Source organism: Heterodontus francisci, chromosome 41, assembly GCF_036365525.1.
Source record: "Heterodontus francisci isolate sHetFra1 chromosome 41, sHetFra1.hap1, whole genome shotgun sequence".
Taxonomy (NCBI): Eukaryota; Metazoa; Chordata; class Chondrichthyes; order Heterodontiformes; family Heterodontidae; genus Heterodontus; species Heterodontus francisci.
In genome coordinates this window covers 13,144,633-13,162,556 of record NC_090411.1, presented here as the reverse complement: position 1 = coordinate 13,162,556, position 17,924 = coordinate 13,144,633, and the positions used below count along the sequence as shown (strand labels likewise).

The 17,924-nt window shown below is 44.6% G+C and overlaps 1 protein-coding gene across 1 annotated transcript in view; it reads right to left on the bottom strand.

Annotated features, from left to right (window-relative positions):
* Positions 1-16,128, bottom strand: part of LOC137353533 (extracellular serine/threonine protein kinase FAM20C-like) — a 184,287-nt gene extending 168,159 nt beyond the window's left edge. The window contains exon 1 of the mRNA XM_068019902.1: positions 15,455-16,128. Coding sequence (XP_067876003.1) covers positions 15,455-15,975 — 521 coding nt within the window. The 5' untranslated portion in view covers positions 15,976-16,128. The remainder of the gene's footprint in view (positions 1-15,454) is intronic.
* Between the last annotated feature and the right edge of the window lie 1,796 nt (positions 16,129-17,924).

Here is a 17,924-nt window from a genome sequence, read left to right as displayed (position 1 = left end):
TCAGATTACCTCACACACACACTGGATTATATTAGAGTACCTCACACGCACACACTGGATTATATTAAGAGTACCTCACACACACACTGGATTATATTAGAGTATCTCACACGCACACACTGGATTATATTAGAGTACCTCACACACACACTGGATTATATTAGAGTACCTCACACGCACACACTGGATTATATTAAGAGTACCTCACACACACACACTGGATTATATTAGAGTACCTCACACACACACTGGATTATATTAGAGTACCTCACACGCACACACTGGATTATATTAGAGTACCTCACATACACACTGGATTATATTAGAGTACCTCACAGACAGACTGGATTATATTAGAGTACCTCACACACACACTGGATTATATTAGAGTACCTCACACACACACTGGATTATATTAGAGTACCTCACACGCACACACTGGATTATATTAGAGTACCACACGCACACACTGGATTATATTAGAGTATCACACTCACACACTGGATGATATTAGATACCACACGCACACACTGGATTATATTAGATATCACACTTCACCCTACCATGCCTTCCTTGCCTCATCGGGACAAACCTATCCAGCAGTCGCAGCAAGTGCTCCCTAAACAACCTCCACATTTCTGTCGTGCATTTCCCTGAGAACATCTGTTCCCAATTTATGCTCCCCAGTTCCTGCCTAATAGCATTGTAATTTCCCCTCCCCCAATTAAATATTTTCCCATCCCGTCTGCTCCTATCCCTCTCCATGACTATAGTAAAGGTCAGGGAGTTGTGATCACTATCACCGAAATGCTCTCCCACCGAGAGATCTGCCACCTGGCCTGGTTCGTTGCCAAGCACCAAATCCAACATAGCCTCCCCTCTAGTCGGCCTATCTACATATTAAGTCAGGAAACCTTCCTGGACACACCTGACAAAAACTGCTCCATCCAAACTATTTGCACTAAGGAGGTTCCAATCAATATTAGGGAAGTTGAAGTCACCCATGACAACAACCCTGTTACTTCTGCACCTTTCCAAAATCTGCCTCCCAATCTGTTCCTCCGTGTCTCTGTTGCTATTGGGGGGTCTATAGAAAACTCCCAACAAAGTGACTGCTCCTTTCCTGTTTCTGACTTCCACCCATAATGACTCAGTAGACAAACCCTCCTCGACGACCTCCCTTTCTGCAGCTGTGATACTATCCCTGATTAGCAATGCCACTCCCCGACCTCTTTTACCTCCCTCCCTATTCCTTTTGAAACATCTAAACCCCGGAACATCCAACATCCATTCCTGCCCCTGTGATATCCACATCTCCGTAATGGCCACATCATCGTAGCTCCAAGTACTGATCCATGCTCTAAGTTCATCACCCTTATTCCTGACACTTCTTGCATTAAAATAGACACACTTCAACCCATCATACTGGCTGCAACTTTGCCCTGTCAACTATCTAATCTTCCTCACAGACTCTCTGCACTCGGTATCTGCCTGTTCAACAGCTAACCCATCCACTGAAACGTAGCTCCGGTTCCCATCCCCCTGCCAAACTAGTTTAAACCCTCCCGAAGAGCGCTAGCAAACCTCCCGCCCAGGATATTGGTGCCCCTCCAGTTCAGATGCAACCCGTCCTTCTTGTACAGGTCCCACCTTCCCCAGAAAGTATCCCAATGATCCACATATCTGAAGCCCTCCCTCCTACACCAGCTCTGTAGCCACGTGTTCAGCTGCTCTCGCTCTCTGTTTCTAGCCTCACTAGCACGTGGCACCGGTATCAATCCTGAGATTACTACTCTGCTCGTCCTGCCTTTTACCTTCCAACCTAACTCCCTATCTTCACTTTTCAGGTCCTCATCCCTTTTCCTAGCTATGTCATTGGTACCGATGTGTATCACGACTTCTGGCTGCTCCCCCTCCCCCTTAAGAATCCCGTAGACTCGATCCGAGACATCCCTGACCCTGGCACCCGGGAGGCAACATACCATCCGGGAGTCTCGTTCACGACCACAGAATCTCCTGTCTGTTTCTCTAACCATTGAATCTCCTATCACTATTGCTCTCCTATTCTCCCCCCTTCCCTTCTGAGCCACTGAGCCAGGCTCAGTGCCAGAGACCTGGCCGCTGTGGCTTTCCCCTGGTAGGTCGTCCCCCCAACCGTATCCAAAACGGTATACTAATTATTGAGGGGAACGGCCACAGGGGATCCCTGCACTGTGCGCCTATTCCCTTTCCCTCCCCTGACGGTCACCCAGCTACCTTTATCCTGTAACTTAGGTGTCACTACTTCCCTATATCTGCTCTCCATCACCCCCTCAGCATCCTGAATGATCCGAAGTTCATCCAGCTCCAGCTCCAGTTCCCTAACGCGGTTCTCGAGGAGCTGGAGTTGGGTGCACTTCTCACAGGTGAAGTCAGCAGGGACACAAGTGGTGACCCTTACCTCCCGCATCCTGCAAGAGGAGCATGCAACTGCCCGAGCTTCCATTCCCTCTGCTCTAAATTGACACAGAGATTAAGTAAAAATAAAGGAAAACCTTACCTTACCAAACCCTCCACACAAGAGTCCTTTTTTTTTGGTTAGAGGAGGAGGATGGGTGGGAGACACTACAGGTGTAGTGTTTCGGGTTTAGCCACTGCCCGAATATATAAATTCACTTACCCAGCAGTCCTCGTGTCCGTGTCCGCCGAATTATGAGGTAAGTACTTTATAGTGAAACTTAACTTCCCAGCTGCCCCCGGCTCGCACTCTCACTGCTACCGCTGTTTAAAAAGAACAGAGTACCTCACACACACACGAGATTATATTAGAGTACCTCACACACACACACTGGATTATATTAGAGTACCTCACACGCACACACTGGATTATATTAGAGTACCTCACACGCACACACTGGATTATATTAGAGTACCTCACACGCACACACTGGATTATATTAGAGTACCTCACACACACACACTGGATTATATTAGAGTACCTCACACACACACACACTGGATTATATTAGAGTACCTCACACGCACACACTGGATTATATTAGAGTACCTCACACACACACACTGGATTATATTAGAGTACCTCACACACACACTGGATTATATTCGAGTACCGCGTGCACAAACTGGGTTATATTAGAGTACCGCGTGCACAAACTGGATTATATTAGAGTACCGCACGCACACACTGGATTATATTAGAGTACCGCACGCACAAACTGGGTTATATTCCAGTACCACACGCACACACTGGATTACAATTAGAGTACTGCACGGTCACACTGGATTATATTAGAGTACCGCACGCACAAACTGGGTTACATTCCAGTACCACACGCACACACTGGATTACAATTAGAGTACTGCACGGTCACACTGGATTATATTAGAGTACCTCACATGCACTGGATTATATTAGAGTACCACATGCACACACTGGATTATATTAGAGTACTTCACACGCACACACTGGATTATATTAGAGTACCACATGCACACACTGGATTATATTTGAGTACCTCACACACACACTGGATTATATTAGAGTACCTCACACACACACTGGATTATATTAGAGTACCTTTCGTGCAGAGAGATCGACTATTGACATGCTGTTCTCCCTTCGTCAGATACAGGAGAAATGCCGTGAACAACAGATGCCCCTCTACATTGCTTTCATTGATCTCACCAAAGCCTTTGACCTCGTCAGCAGACGTGGTCTCTTCAGACTACTAGAAAAGATCGGATGTCCACCAAAGCTACTAAGTATCATCACCTCATTCCATGACAATATGAAAGGCACAATTCAACATGGTGGCTCCTCATCAGAGCCCTTTCCTATCCTGAGTGGTGTGAAACAGGGCTGTGTTCTCGCACCCACACTTTTTGGGATTTTCTTCTCCCTGCTGCTTTCACATGCGTTCAAATCCTCTGAAGAAGGAATTTTCCTCCACACAAGATCAGGGGGCAGGTTGTTCAACCTTGCCCGTCTAAGAGCGAAGTCCAAAGTACGGAAAGTCCTCATCAGAGAACTCCTCTTTGCTGACGATGCTGCTTTAACATCTCACACTGAAGAATGCCTGCAGAGTCTCATCGACAGGTTTGCGTCTGCCTGCAATGAATTTGGCCTAACCATCAGCCTCAAGAAAACGAACATCATGGGGCAGGATGTCAGAAATGCTCCATCCATCAATATTGGCGACCACGCTCTGGAAGTGGTTCAAGAGTTCACCTACCTAGGCTCAACTATCACCAGTAACCTGTCTCTAGATGCAGAAATCAACAAGCGCATGGGTAAGGCTTCCACTGCTATGTTCAGACTGGCCAAGAGAGTGTGGGAAAATGGCGCACTGACACGGAACACAAAAGTCCGAGTGTATCAGGCCTGTGTCCTCAGTACCTTGCTCTACGGCAGCGAGGCCTGGACAACGTATGCCAGCCAAGAGCGACGTCTCAATTCATTCCATCTTCGCTGCCTTCGGAGAATACTTGGCATCAGGTGGCAGGACTATATCTCCAACACAGAAGTCCTTGAAGCGGCCAACATCCCCAGCTTATACACACTACTGAGTCAGCGGCGCTTGAGATGGCTTGGCCATGTGAGCCGCATGGAAGATGGCAGGATCCCCAAAGACACATTGTACAGCGAGCTCGCCACTGGTGTCAGACCCACCGGCCGTCCATGTCTCCGTTATAAAGACGTCTGCAAACGCGACATGAAATCGTGTGACATTGATCACAAGTCGTGGGAGTCAGTTGCCAGCATTCGCCAGAGCTGGCGGGCAGCCATAAAGACAGGGCTAAATTGTGGCGAGTCGAAGAGACTTAGTAGTTGGCAGGAAAAAAGACAGAGGCGCAAGGGGAGAGCCAACTGTGCAACAGCCCCAACAAACAAATTTCTCTGCAGCACCTGTGGAAGAGCCTGTCACTCCAGAATTGGCCTTTATAGCCACTCCAGGCGCTGCTTCACAAACCACTGACCACCTCCAGGCGCGTATCCATTGTCTCTCGAGATAAGGAGGCCCAAAAGAAAGACCTCACACGCACACACTGGATTATATTAGAGTACCTCACACACACACTAGATTATATTAGAGTACCTCACACACACACACTAGATTATATTAGAGTACCTCACACACATACACTGGATTATATTAGAGTACCTCACACACACACACTGGATTATATTAGAGTACCTCACACACACACTGGATTATATTAGAGTACCTCACACACACATACTGGATTATATTAGAGTACCTCACACACACACACTGGATTATATTAGAGTACCTCACACACACACTGGATTATATTAGAGTACCTCACACACCCACTGGATTATATTAGAGTACCTCACACACACACACACTGGATTATATTAGAGTACCTCACACGCACACACTGGATTATATTAGAGTACCTCACACGCACACACTGGATTATATTAGAGTACCTCACACACACACACTGGATTATATTAGAGTACCTCACACGCACACACTGGATTATATTAGAGTACCTCACACACACACACTGGATTATATTAGAGTACCTCACACGCACACACTGGATTATATTAGAGTACCTCACACACACACTGGATTATATTAGAGTACCTCACACGCACACACTGGATTATATTAGAGTACCTCACACACACACTAGATTATATTAGAGTACCTCACACACACACACTAGATTATATTAGAGTACCTCACACACACACACTGGATTATATTAGAGTACCTCACACACACATACTGGATTATATTAGAGTACCTCACACACACACTGGATTATATTAGAGTACCTCACACACACACACTAGATTATATTAGAGTACCTCACACGCACACACTGGATTATATTAGAGTACCTCACACACACACACTGGATTATATTCGAGTACCGCGTGCACAAACTGGGTTATATTAGAGTACCGCATGCACAATCTGGGTTATATTAGAGTACCGCACGCACACACTGGATTATATTAGAGTACCTCACACACACACACACTGGATTATATTAGAGTACCTCACACGCACACACTGGATTATATTAGAGTACCTCACACGCACACACTGGATTATATTAGAGTACCTCACACACACACACTGGATTATATTAGAGTACCTCACACACACACACTGGATTATATTAGAGTACCTCACACGCACACACTGGATTATATTAGAGTACCTCACACACACACTGGATTATATTAGAGTACCTCACACACACACTGGATTATATTCGAGTATCGCGTGCACAAACTGGGTTATATTAGAGTACCGCACGCACACACTGGATTATATTAGAGTACCTCACACACACACTGGATTATATTAGAGTACCTCACACACACACTGGATTATATTCGAGTATCGCGTGCACAAACTGGATTATATTAGAGTACCGCACGCACACACTGGATTATATTAGAGTACCGCACGCACAAACTGGGTTGTAGTGCAGTACCACACGCACACACTGGATTACAATTAGAGTACTGCACGGTCACACTGGATTATATTAGAGTACCGCACGCACAAACTGGGTTATATTCCAGTACCACACGCACACACTGGATTACAATTAGAGTACTGCACGGTCACACTGGATTATATTAGAGTACCTCACATGCACTGGATTATATTAGAGTACCACATGCACACACTGGATTATATTAGAGTACTTCACACGCACACACTGGATTATATTAGAGTACCACATGCACACACTGGATTATATTTGAGTACCTCACACACACACTGGATTATATTAGAGTACCTCACACACACACTGGATTATATTAGAGTACCTCACACGCACACACTGGATTATATTAGAGTACCTCACACACACACTAGATTATATTAGAGTACCTCACACACACACACTAGATTATATTAGAGTACCTCACACACATACACTGGATTATATTAGAGTACCTCACACACACACACTGGATTATATTAGAGTACCTCACACACACACTGGATTATATTAGAGTACCTCACACACACATACTGGATTATATTAGAGTACCTCACACACACACACTGGATTATATTAGAGTACCTCACACACACACTGGATTATATTAGAGTACCTCACACACACATACTGGATTATATTAGAGTACCTCACACACACACTGGATTATATTAGAGTACCTCACACACACACACTAGATTATATTAGAGTACCTCACACGCACACACTGGATTATATTAGAGTACCTCACACACACACACTGGATTATATTCGAGTACCGCGTGCACAAACTGGGTTATATTAGAGTACCGCATGCACAAACTGGGTTATATTAGAGTACCGCACGCACACACTGGATTATATTAGAGTACCGCGTGCACAAACTGGGTTATATTCCAGTCCCACACGCACACACTGGATTACAATTAGAGTACTGCACGGTCACACTGGATTATATTAGGGTACTGCGCACGCACACACTGGATTAGAGTGCTGCCCACAAACTGGATTATATGAGAGTACCACATGCACACAATGATTTATATTTGAGTACCGCTCGCACACACTGGGTTATATTTGAGTACTGTCCACACACTGAATTATATTAGAGTACTGTGCACACACTGGGTTATATTGGAGTACCACATGCACACACTGGGTTACATTAGAGTACTGTCCACAAGCTGGAGCATATGAGAGTACCACATGCACACACGTATTATATTAGAGTACCACACGTGCACTGGATTATATTAGAGCAGCACAGAGACACACTGGATTATGATTAGAGTACCACACGCATACACTGGATTATATTAGAGTACCGCGCGCTGACACACACTGGATTAGAGTGCTGTCCACAAACTGGAGCATATGAGGATACCACATGCACACAATGATTTATATTTGAGTACTGCTCGCACACACTGGATTATATTAGAGTACCTCACACACACATACTGGATTATATTAGAGTACCTCACACACACACTGGATTATATTAGAGTACCTCACACACACACACTAGATTATATTAGAGTACCTCACACGCACACACTGGATTATATTAGAGTACCTCACACACACACACTGGATTATATTCGAGTACCGCGTGCACAAACTGGGTTATATTAGAGTACCGCATGCACAAACTGGGTTATATTAGAGTACCGCACGCACACACTGGATTATATTAGAGTACCTCACACACACACACACTGGATTATATTAGAGTACCTCACACGCACACACTGGATTATATTAGAGTACCTCACGCACACACTGGATTATATTAGAGTACCTCACACACACACACTGGATTATATTAGAGTACCTCACACACACACTGGATTATATTAGAGTACCTCACACACACACACTAGATTATATTAGAGTACCTCACACGCACACACTGGATTATATTAGAGTACCTCACACACACACACTGGATTATATTCGAGTACCGCGTGCACAAACTGGGTTATATTAGAGTACCGCATGCACAAACTGGGTTATATTAGAGTACCGCACGCACACACTGGATTATATTAGAGTACCGCGTGCACAAACTGGGTTATATTCCAGTCCCACACGCACACACTGGATTACAATTAGAGTACTGCACGGTCACACTGGATTATATTAGAGTACCGCACGCACAAACTGGGTTATATTCCAGTACCACACGCACACACTGGATTACAATTAGAGTACTGCACGGTCACACTGGATTATATTAGGGTACTGCGCACGCAGACACTGGATTAGAGTGCTGCCCACAAACTGGATTATATGAGAGTACCACATGCACACAATGATTTATATTTGAGTACCGCTCGCACACACTGGGTTATATTTGAGTACTGTCCACACACTGAATTATATTAGAGTACTGTGCACACACTGGGTTATATTGGAGTACCACATGCACACACTGGGTTACATTAGAGTACTGTCCACAAGCTGGAGCATATGAGAGTACCACATGCACACACGTATTATATTAGAGTACCACACGTGCACTGGATTATATTAGAGCAGCACAGAGACACACTGGATTATGATTAGAGTACCACACGCATACACTGGATTATATTAGAGTACCGCGCGCTGACACACACTGGATTAGAGTGCTGTCCACAAACTGGAGCATATGAGGATACCACATGCACACAATGATTTATATTTGAGTACTGCTCGCACACACTGGATTATATTAGAGTACCTCACACACACATACTGGATTATATTAGAGTACCTCACACACACACTGGATTATATTAGAGTACCTCACACACACACACTAGATTATATTAGAGTACCTCACACGCACACACTGGATTATATTAGAGTACCTCACACACACACACTGGATTATATTCGAGTACCGCGTGCACAAACTGGGTTATATTAGAGTACCGCATGCACAAACTGGGTTATATTACAGTACCGCACGCACACACTGGATTATATTAGAGTACCTCACACACACACACACTGGATTATATTAGAGTACCTCACACGCACACACTGGATTATATTAGAGTACCTCACACGCACACACTGGATTATATTAGAGTACCTCACACGCACACACTGGATTATATTAGAGTACCTCACACGCACACACTGGATTATATTAGAGTACCTCACACACACACTGGATTATATTAGAGTACCTCACACACACACTGGATTATATTCGAGTACCGCGTGCACAAACTGGGTTATATTAGAGTACCGCGTGCACAAACTGGATTATATTAGAGTACCGCACGCACACACTGGATTATATTAGAGTACCTCACACACACACACTAGATTATATTAGAGTACCTCACACGCACACACTGGATTATATTAGAGTACCTCACACACACACACTGGATTATATTCGAGTACCGCGTGCACAAACTGGGTTATATTAGAGTACCGCATGCACAAACTGGGTTATATTAGAGTACCGCACGCACACACTGGATTATATTAGAGTACCTCACACACACACACACTGGATTATATTAGAGTACCTCACACGCACACACTGGATTATATTAGAGTACCTCACACGCACACACTGGATTATATTAGAGTACCTCACACACACACACACTGGATTATATTAGAGTACCTCACACACACACACTGGATTATATTAGAGTACCTCACACACACACACACTGGATTATATTAGAGTACCTCACACGCACACACTGGATTATATTAGAGTACCTCACACACACACACTGGATTATATTAGAGTACCTCACACACACACTGGATTATATTCGAGTACCGCGTGCACAAACTGGGTTATATTAGAGTACCGCGTGCACAAACTGGATTATATTAGAGTACCGCACGCACACACTGGATTATATTAGAGTACCGCACGCACAAACTGGGTTATATTCCAGTACCACACGCACACACTGGATTACAATTAGAGTACTGCACGGTCACACTGGATTATATTAGAGTACCGCACGCACAAACTGGGTTATATTCCAGTCCCACACGCACACACTGGATTACAATTAGAGTACTGCACGGTCACACTGGATTATATTAGGGTACTGCGCACGCACACACTGGATTAGAGTGCTGCCCACAAACTGGATTATATGAGAGTACCACATGCACACAATGATTTATATTTGAGTACCGCTCGCACACACTGGGTTATATTTGAGTACTGTCCACACACTGAATTATATTAGAGTACTGTGCACACACTGGGTTATATTGGAGTACCACATGCACACACTGGGTTACATTAGAGTACTGTCCACAAGCTGGAGCATATGAGAGTACCACATGCACACACGTATTATATTAGAGTACCACACGTGCACTGGATTATATTAGAGCAGCACAGAGACACACTGGATTATGATTAGAGTACCACACGCATACACTGGATTATATTAGAGTACCGCGCGCTGACACACACTGGATTAGAGTGCTGTCCACAAACTGGAGCATATGAGGATACCACATGCACACAATGATTTATATTTGAGTACTGCTCGCACACACTGGATTATATTAGAGTACCTCACACACACATACTGGATTATATTAGAGTACCTCACACACACACACTGGATTATATTAGAGTACCTCACACACACATACTGGATTATATTAGAGTACCTCACACACACATACTGGATTATATTAGAGTACCTCACACACACACACTGGATTATATTCGAGTACCGCGTGCACAAACTGGGTTATATTAGAGTACCGCATGCACAAACTGGGTTATATTAGAGTACCACACGCACACACTGGATTATATTAGAGTACCTCACACACACACACACTGGATTATATTAGAGTACCTCACACGCACACACTGGATTATATTAGAGTACCTCACACGCACACACTGGATTATATTAGAGTACCTCACACACACACACTGGATTATATTAGAGTACCTCACACACACACTGGATTATATTAGAGTACCTCACACACACACACTAGATTATATTAGAGTACCTCACACGCACACACTGGATTATATTAGAGTACCTCACACACACACACTGGATTATATTCGAGTACCGCGTGCACAAACTGGGTTATATTAGAGTACCGCATGCACAAACTGGGTTATATTAGAGTACCGCACGCACACACTGGATTATATTAGAGTACCGCGTGCACAAACTGGGTTATATTCCAGTCCCACACGCACACACTGGATTACAATTAGAGTACTGCACGGTCACACTGGATTATATTAGGGTACTGCGCACGCACACACTGGATTAGAGTGCTGCCCACAAACTGGATTATATGAGAGTACCACATGCACACAATGATTTATATTTGAGTACCGCTCGCACACACTGGGTTATATTTGAGTACTGTCCACACACTGAATTATATTAGAGTACTGTGCACACACTGGGTTATATTGGAGTACCACATGCACACACTGGGTTACATTAGAGTACTGTCCACAAGCTGGAGCATATGAGAGTACCACATGCACACACGTATTATATTAGAGTACCACACGTGCACTGGATTATATTAGAGCAGCACAGAGACACACTGGATTATGATTAGAGTACCACACGCATACACTGGATTATATTAGAGTACCGCGCGCTGACACACACTGGATTAGAGTGCTGTCCACAAACTGGAGCATATGAGGATACCACATGCACACAATGATTTATATTTGAGTACTGCTCGCACACACTGGATTATATTAGAGTACCTCACACACACATACTGGATTATATTAGAGTACCTCACACACACACTGGATTATATTAGAGTACCTCACACACACACACTAGATTATATTAGAGTACCTCACACGCACACACTGGATTATATTAGAGTACCTCACACACACACACTGGATTATATTCGAGTACCGCGTGCACAAACTGGGTTATATTAGAGTACCGCATGCACAAACTGGGTTATATTAGAGTACCGCACGCACACACTGGATTATATTAGAGTACCTCACACACACACACACTGGATTATATTAGAGTACCTCACACGCACACACTGGATTATATTAGAGTACCTCACACGCACACACTGGATTATATTAGAGTACCTCACACACACACTGGATTATATTAGAGTACCTCACACACACACTGGATTATATTCGAGTACCGCGTGCACAAACTGGGTTATATTAGAGTACCGCGTGCACAAACTGGATTATATTAGAGTACCGCACGCACACACTGGATTATATTAGAGTACCGCACGCACAAACTGGGTTATATTCCAGTACCACACGCACACACTGGATTACAATTAGAGTACTGCACGGTCACACTGGATTATATTAGAGTACCGCACGCACAAACTGGGTTATATTCCAGTACCACACGCACACACTGGATTACAATTAGAGTACTGCACGGTCACACTGGATTATATTAGAGTACCTCACATGCACTGGATTATATTAGAGTACCACATGCACACACTGGATTATATTAGAGTACTTCACACGCACACACTGGATTATATTAGAGTACCACATGCACACACTGGATTATATTTGAGTACCTCACACACACACTGGATTATATTAGAGTACCTCACACACACACTGGATTATATTAGAGTACCTCACACGCACACACTGGATTATATTAGAGTACCTCACACACACACTAGATTATATTAGAGTACCTCACACACATACACTGGATTATATTAGAGTACCTCACACACACACACTGGATTATATTAGAGTACCTCACACACACACTGGATTATATTAGAGTACCTCACACACACATACTGGATTATATTAGAGTACCTCACACACACACACTGGATTATATTAGAGTACCTCACACACACACTGGATTATATTAGAGTACCTCACACACACATACTGGATTATATTAGAGTACCTCACACGCACACACTGGATTATATTAGAGTACCTCACACACACACACTGGATTATATTCGAGTACCGCGTGCACAAACTGGGTTATATTAGAGTACCGCATGCACAAACTGGGTTATATTAGAGTACCGCACGCACACACTGGATTATATTAGAGTACCGCGTGCACAAACTGGGTTATATTCCAGTCCCACACGCACACACTGGATTACAATTAGAGTACTGCACGGTCACACTGGATTATATTAGGGTACTGCGCACGCACACACTGGATTAGAGTGCTGCCCACAAACTGGATTATATGAGAGTACCACATGCACACAATGATTTATATTTGAGTACCGCTCGCACACACTGGGTTATATTTGAGCACTGTCCACACACTGAATTATATTAGAGTACTGTGCACACACTGGGTTATATTGGAGTACCACATGCACACACTGGGTTACATTAGAGTACTGTCCACAAGCTGGAGCATATGAGAGTACCACATGCACACACGTATTATATTAGAGTACCACACGTGCACTGGATTATATTAGAGCAGCACAGAGACACACTGGATTATGATTAGAGTACCACACGCATACACTGGATTATATTAGAGTACCGCGCGCTGACACACACTGGATTAGAGTGCTGTCCACAAACTGGAGCATATGAGGATACCACATGCACACAATGATTTATATTTGAGTACTGCTCGCACACACTGGATTATATTAGAGAACCACACACACACACTGGATTATATTGGAGTACTGTGCGCACACACTGGATTATATTGGAACACATCACACACACACTGGATTATATTAGAGTACTGCACAGGCACACTGGATTATATTAGAGTACCGCGCTTGCGCACAACACTGGATTATATTAGAGTACCGTCCACAAACTGGAGCATATGAGAGTACCACATGCACACACTGGATTGTATTAGAGTACCTCACACACACACTGGATTGTATTGGAGTACCACACGTGCACTGGATTATATTAGAGTACCGCGCTTGCGCACAACACTGGATTATATTAGAGTACCGTCCACAAACTGGAGCATATGAGAGTACCGCATGCACACACTGGGTTATATTAGAGTACCTCACACACACACTGGATTGTATTGGAGTACCGCATGCACACACTGGGTTATATTGGAGTACCACACGTGCACTGGATTATATTTGAGTACTGCGCTTGCGCACAACACTGGGTTATATTAGAGTACCACACACACACAATGGATTATATTAGAGTACCGAGCGCACACTGGATTATGTTAGAGAACGACGTGCACTGACTTGTTTACATTAGAGTACCACGCATACACTGCATTAAATTAGTGTGCACACACTATTATGTTAGGGTACCCTGCACATTGGATTATAATTAGTATACCATGTTCATACTGGATAATATTTATTTATTTTTATTTAGAGATACAGCACTGAAACAGGCCCTTCGGCCCACCGAGTCTGCGCTGACCAAGAACCACCCATTTATACTAACCTTACAGTAATCCCTTATTCCCTACCACCTACCTACACTAGGGGCAATTTACCTATTACCTGCAAGTCTTTGGCATGTGGGAGGAAACCGGAGCACCCGGCGAAAACCCACGCGGTCACAGGGAGAACTTGCAAACTCCACACAGGCAGTACCCAGAATGGAACCCGGGTCCCTGGAGCTGTGAGGCTGCGGTGCTAACCTCTGCGCCACTGTGCCGTTTTGGAGTACTGTGTGGAGCACAGTGCTCGCTGGAATATATTAGAATACTGAGCAAATACTGGATTACATTAGAGTACATTGCTCACTCTGGAAAATGTTAGAGCACACACACAGGATATTAGAATATGATGTCGCCTTTGGGTTACATTATAGCTTCTGATGTTATGTTAATCTGGTTGATACTTTGGAGTATTGCCCTGTTTCTGTCATTATGTCACATAATGTCTGTGTTACATCAGACTAGCCCTCCCTCTACAGTGGTTCTTCAGGTTAATTCGGCAGTGCTCCACTCACCAGCCATCACTGTTGCTGTGCTTTGGGTTGAGCCTTTCTGCTGAATTTACAGAGAACAGCTCATCATCTGGTGTCAGTGCTGGAATAGGTATATTGTAGAGTGGATGTTGAAACAGTGCAGCCAGTTTGGATATGTTCTGCTTGTACAGCTCCCTCTGAGTTTTAGCTTCAAGTCTTAAGCCTGACTGTGAATGTTGCCTTTGATGGAACGACTGGCTCTTGTCGTCCAAATCCGCCACCGTTTCCCAGGATTGAGACGTGCGGCTCGACACCCTCGTGCTGGCATAATTTTGAAGCTCTCTGTTTGTCTTTGACGACTTGCCCTTCATCACTGGCCGATTTGGGAGCAGAGGAACTCTCTGGTCTGCAGTCTGTGCGCGACGACCACAACTTTCCTGCCCACTTAGCTCCTGTATCAGCAGAAGAACTATCAGAGCATGGAGCACCAGGCTGATTAGAATTAAAAACAACACCACCAGTTTGGATCTCCAGAACACCAAAATGGGGATTCGTCGATACATTGCGGCCAAATTCTTTAAAATTCTGATTAATAATTTAGAGAATTACTCTGTTAATTGCTGTTCTGTTTAAAATTTGGTTTCCTGGTACATCTGTGCCAACGTTATGTCCAGCACCGATTGACAGTCCTCTGCTGACATGCAGACTGGCTAACTCTCGCCTGCACGACTGGGTTTGCTCAGTGCAGCTCTGGTCAGTATGACCGTCCTGGCTTATCATACTGCAAACAGAAGTCAGTTAATGTTCAAAGGTGACTTGGAATCAGCCCTGGAGACGGAACATCTTGCCAGGCTCCTCATATCTGCAGCCAAGGGCAAAACCTGTAACAGGCAACATCAGCCCCTGGAACTTGAATGCTCGTAATAAGATAGGTCCTTAGAAATCACATTACAACATGGAAGGAAGAGGACATTCACCTGTGCCAGTGCTAAGCACATTAACTTGCAGTTACTGCAAACCCTGCCCTTCTCCTGGGTCCTTTCACATTACATCGTATTTATACCATAGAAACAGGTCTATGCCAGTGTTAATACTTGACAAGAGCCTCCTCCCATCCCTCATCATCCATCCTCATCAAGATATTCCTCTATTCCTTTCCTTTCCAAATGCTTATCCAATTCACTCTTAAATGATGTTCGAGTCTCTGTCTTAATAGCTTGTTAATCGGTGTTGAGAGGACAATACTCTGGAACTGGACCTGGTGAAGCTCCCTCCACACTGTCCCACCAAACACTCCCAGAGCGGTTACTCCAGTCAGTGTCGGGCTGGGAAGATGGTCAACAATGGAGGACATACTGCAAGAAGTATCGCAAGCACCAGCCGCACAAGGTTACCGAGTACAAGAAGGGAAAGGATTCTTTAAATGCACTTTAAAAAGGGTAAGAGGCATTATGACAGAAAGCAGAGTGGTTATGGTGGACAGACAAAGCCCATACTCTGAAAAAAAGGCTAAGACTATAAAGAAGTTTGTGCTGAGATTGGAGTGTGAGGACCCCAACTGTCAATCAAAGAGAATGCTGGCCATCAAGAGATGCAAGCACTCAGAGCTGGGAGGAGACGAGAGGAGGAAGGGCCAAGTCACCCAGTTCTAAACTGCAGTCTTTGCATTTTTGAAGTACAGATTCACAATAAAAATAATTAAAATCTGAAAAAAGAAACGGATTATAGAGTAAAGCTCCCTCTTCACTGTCGCCCATCAAACACTCCCAAGGCAGGTACAGCACGGGGATTGGCTGGTCAATTTGGAGCACTTCCTGTCTGCAATCAGGGGGAGCAGCTGCACCTGTGTTGCTGCAACTGCAACTGGAGAGGTGAGAGGAGACTGGAGTTACTGCAGAGAGGTGTCTCTAGAGTGGAGACAGCTGTATTTACTGTGGAACTGTTGCACTTTTTCAAGACTAAGAAGACCTGAGAGTCATTTTGGAGAGGTGGGTGTTGGAGCACCAGAGAACTGTTGGTTGTTTGGACTGTTGGGGGAGGGAGGAGGCACCGGAAGATCCAGGGGTAGGGCTGCCAAATTCTATAGGGAGCCCCTGTACTAACTCTTGTGTTTATCTGCCATCCTGCACAAAAGGGGCTCCCTCCCCACCCCCAACTGTGTGGCTCGGGACGGCTGGAGCTGCCCGGCTGAAGAAAATCCTTAGACAACAACAGAAAAGGGAGAGAACCGGGCGGCTGTAACCGACCCGGGCGAAGAACCCTCCCCTAACTGGAAGAGTGGAGTGTCGACTCTGCAGGAAGGTGCTCCAACCACCAATTGAAGTGTAACATCCTTGCAGCTGTTCTCTCTCTTCCATCACTCGGCCACCTATCCTCTCCTCTCCTTGTCCTTTTCAGCCCTATCCTCCTCTACCCCCATCCCCACCTCCCCCATCATATTGTTTGTGTTTAAGAAAACTGTCGTGTGCTTTGTTTCTTGGGGGTGGGCGTAGCTCTGCGACCCCATGGCAAG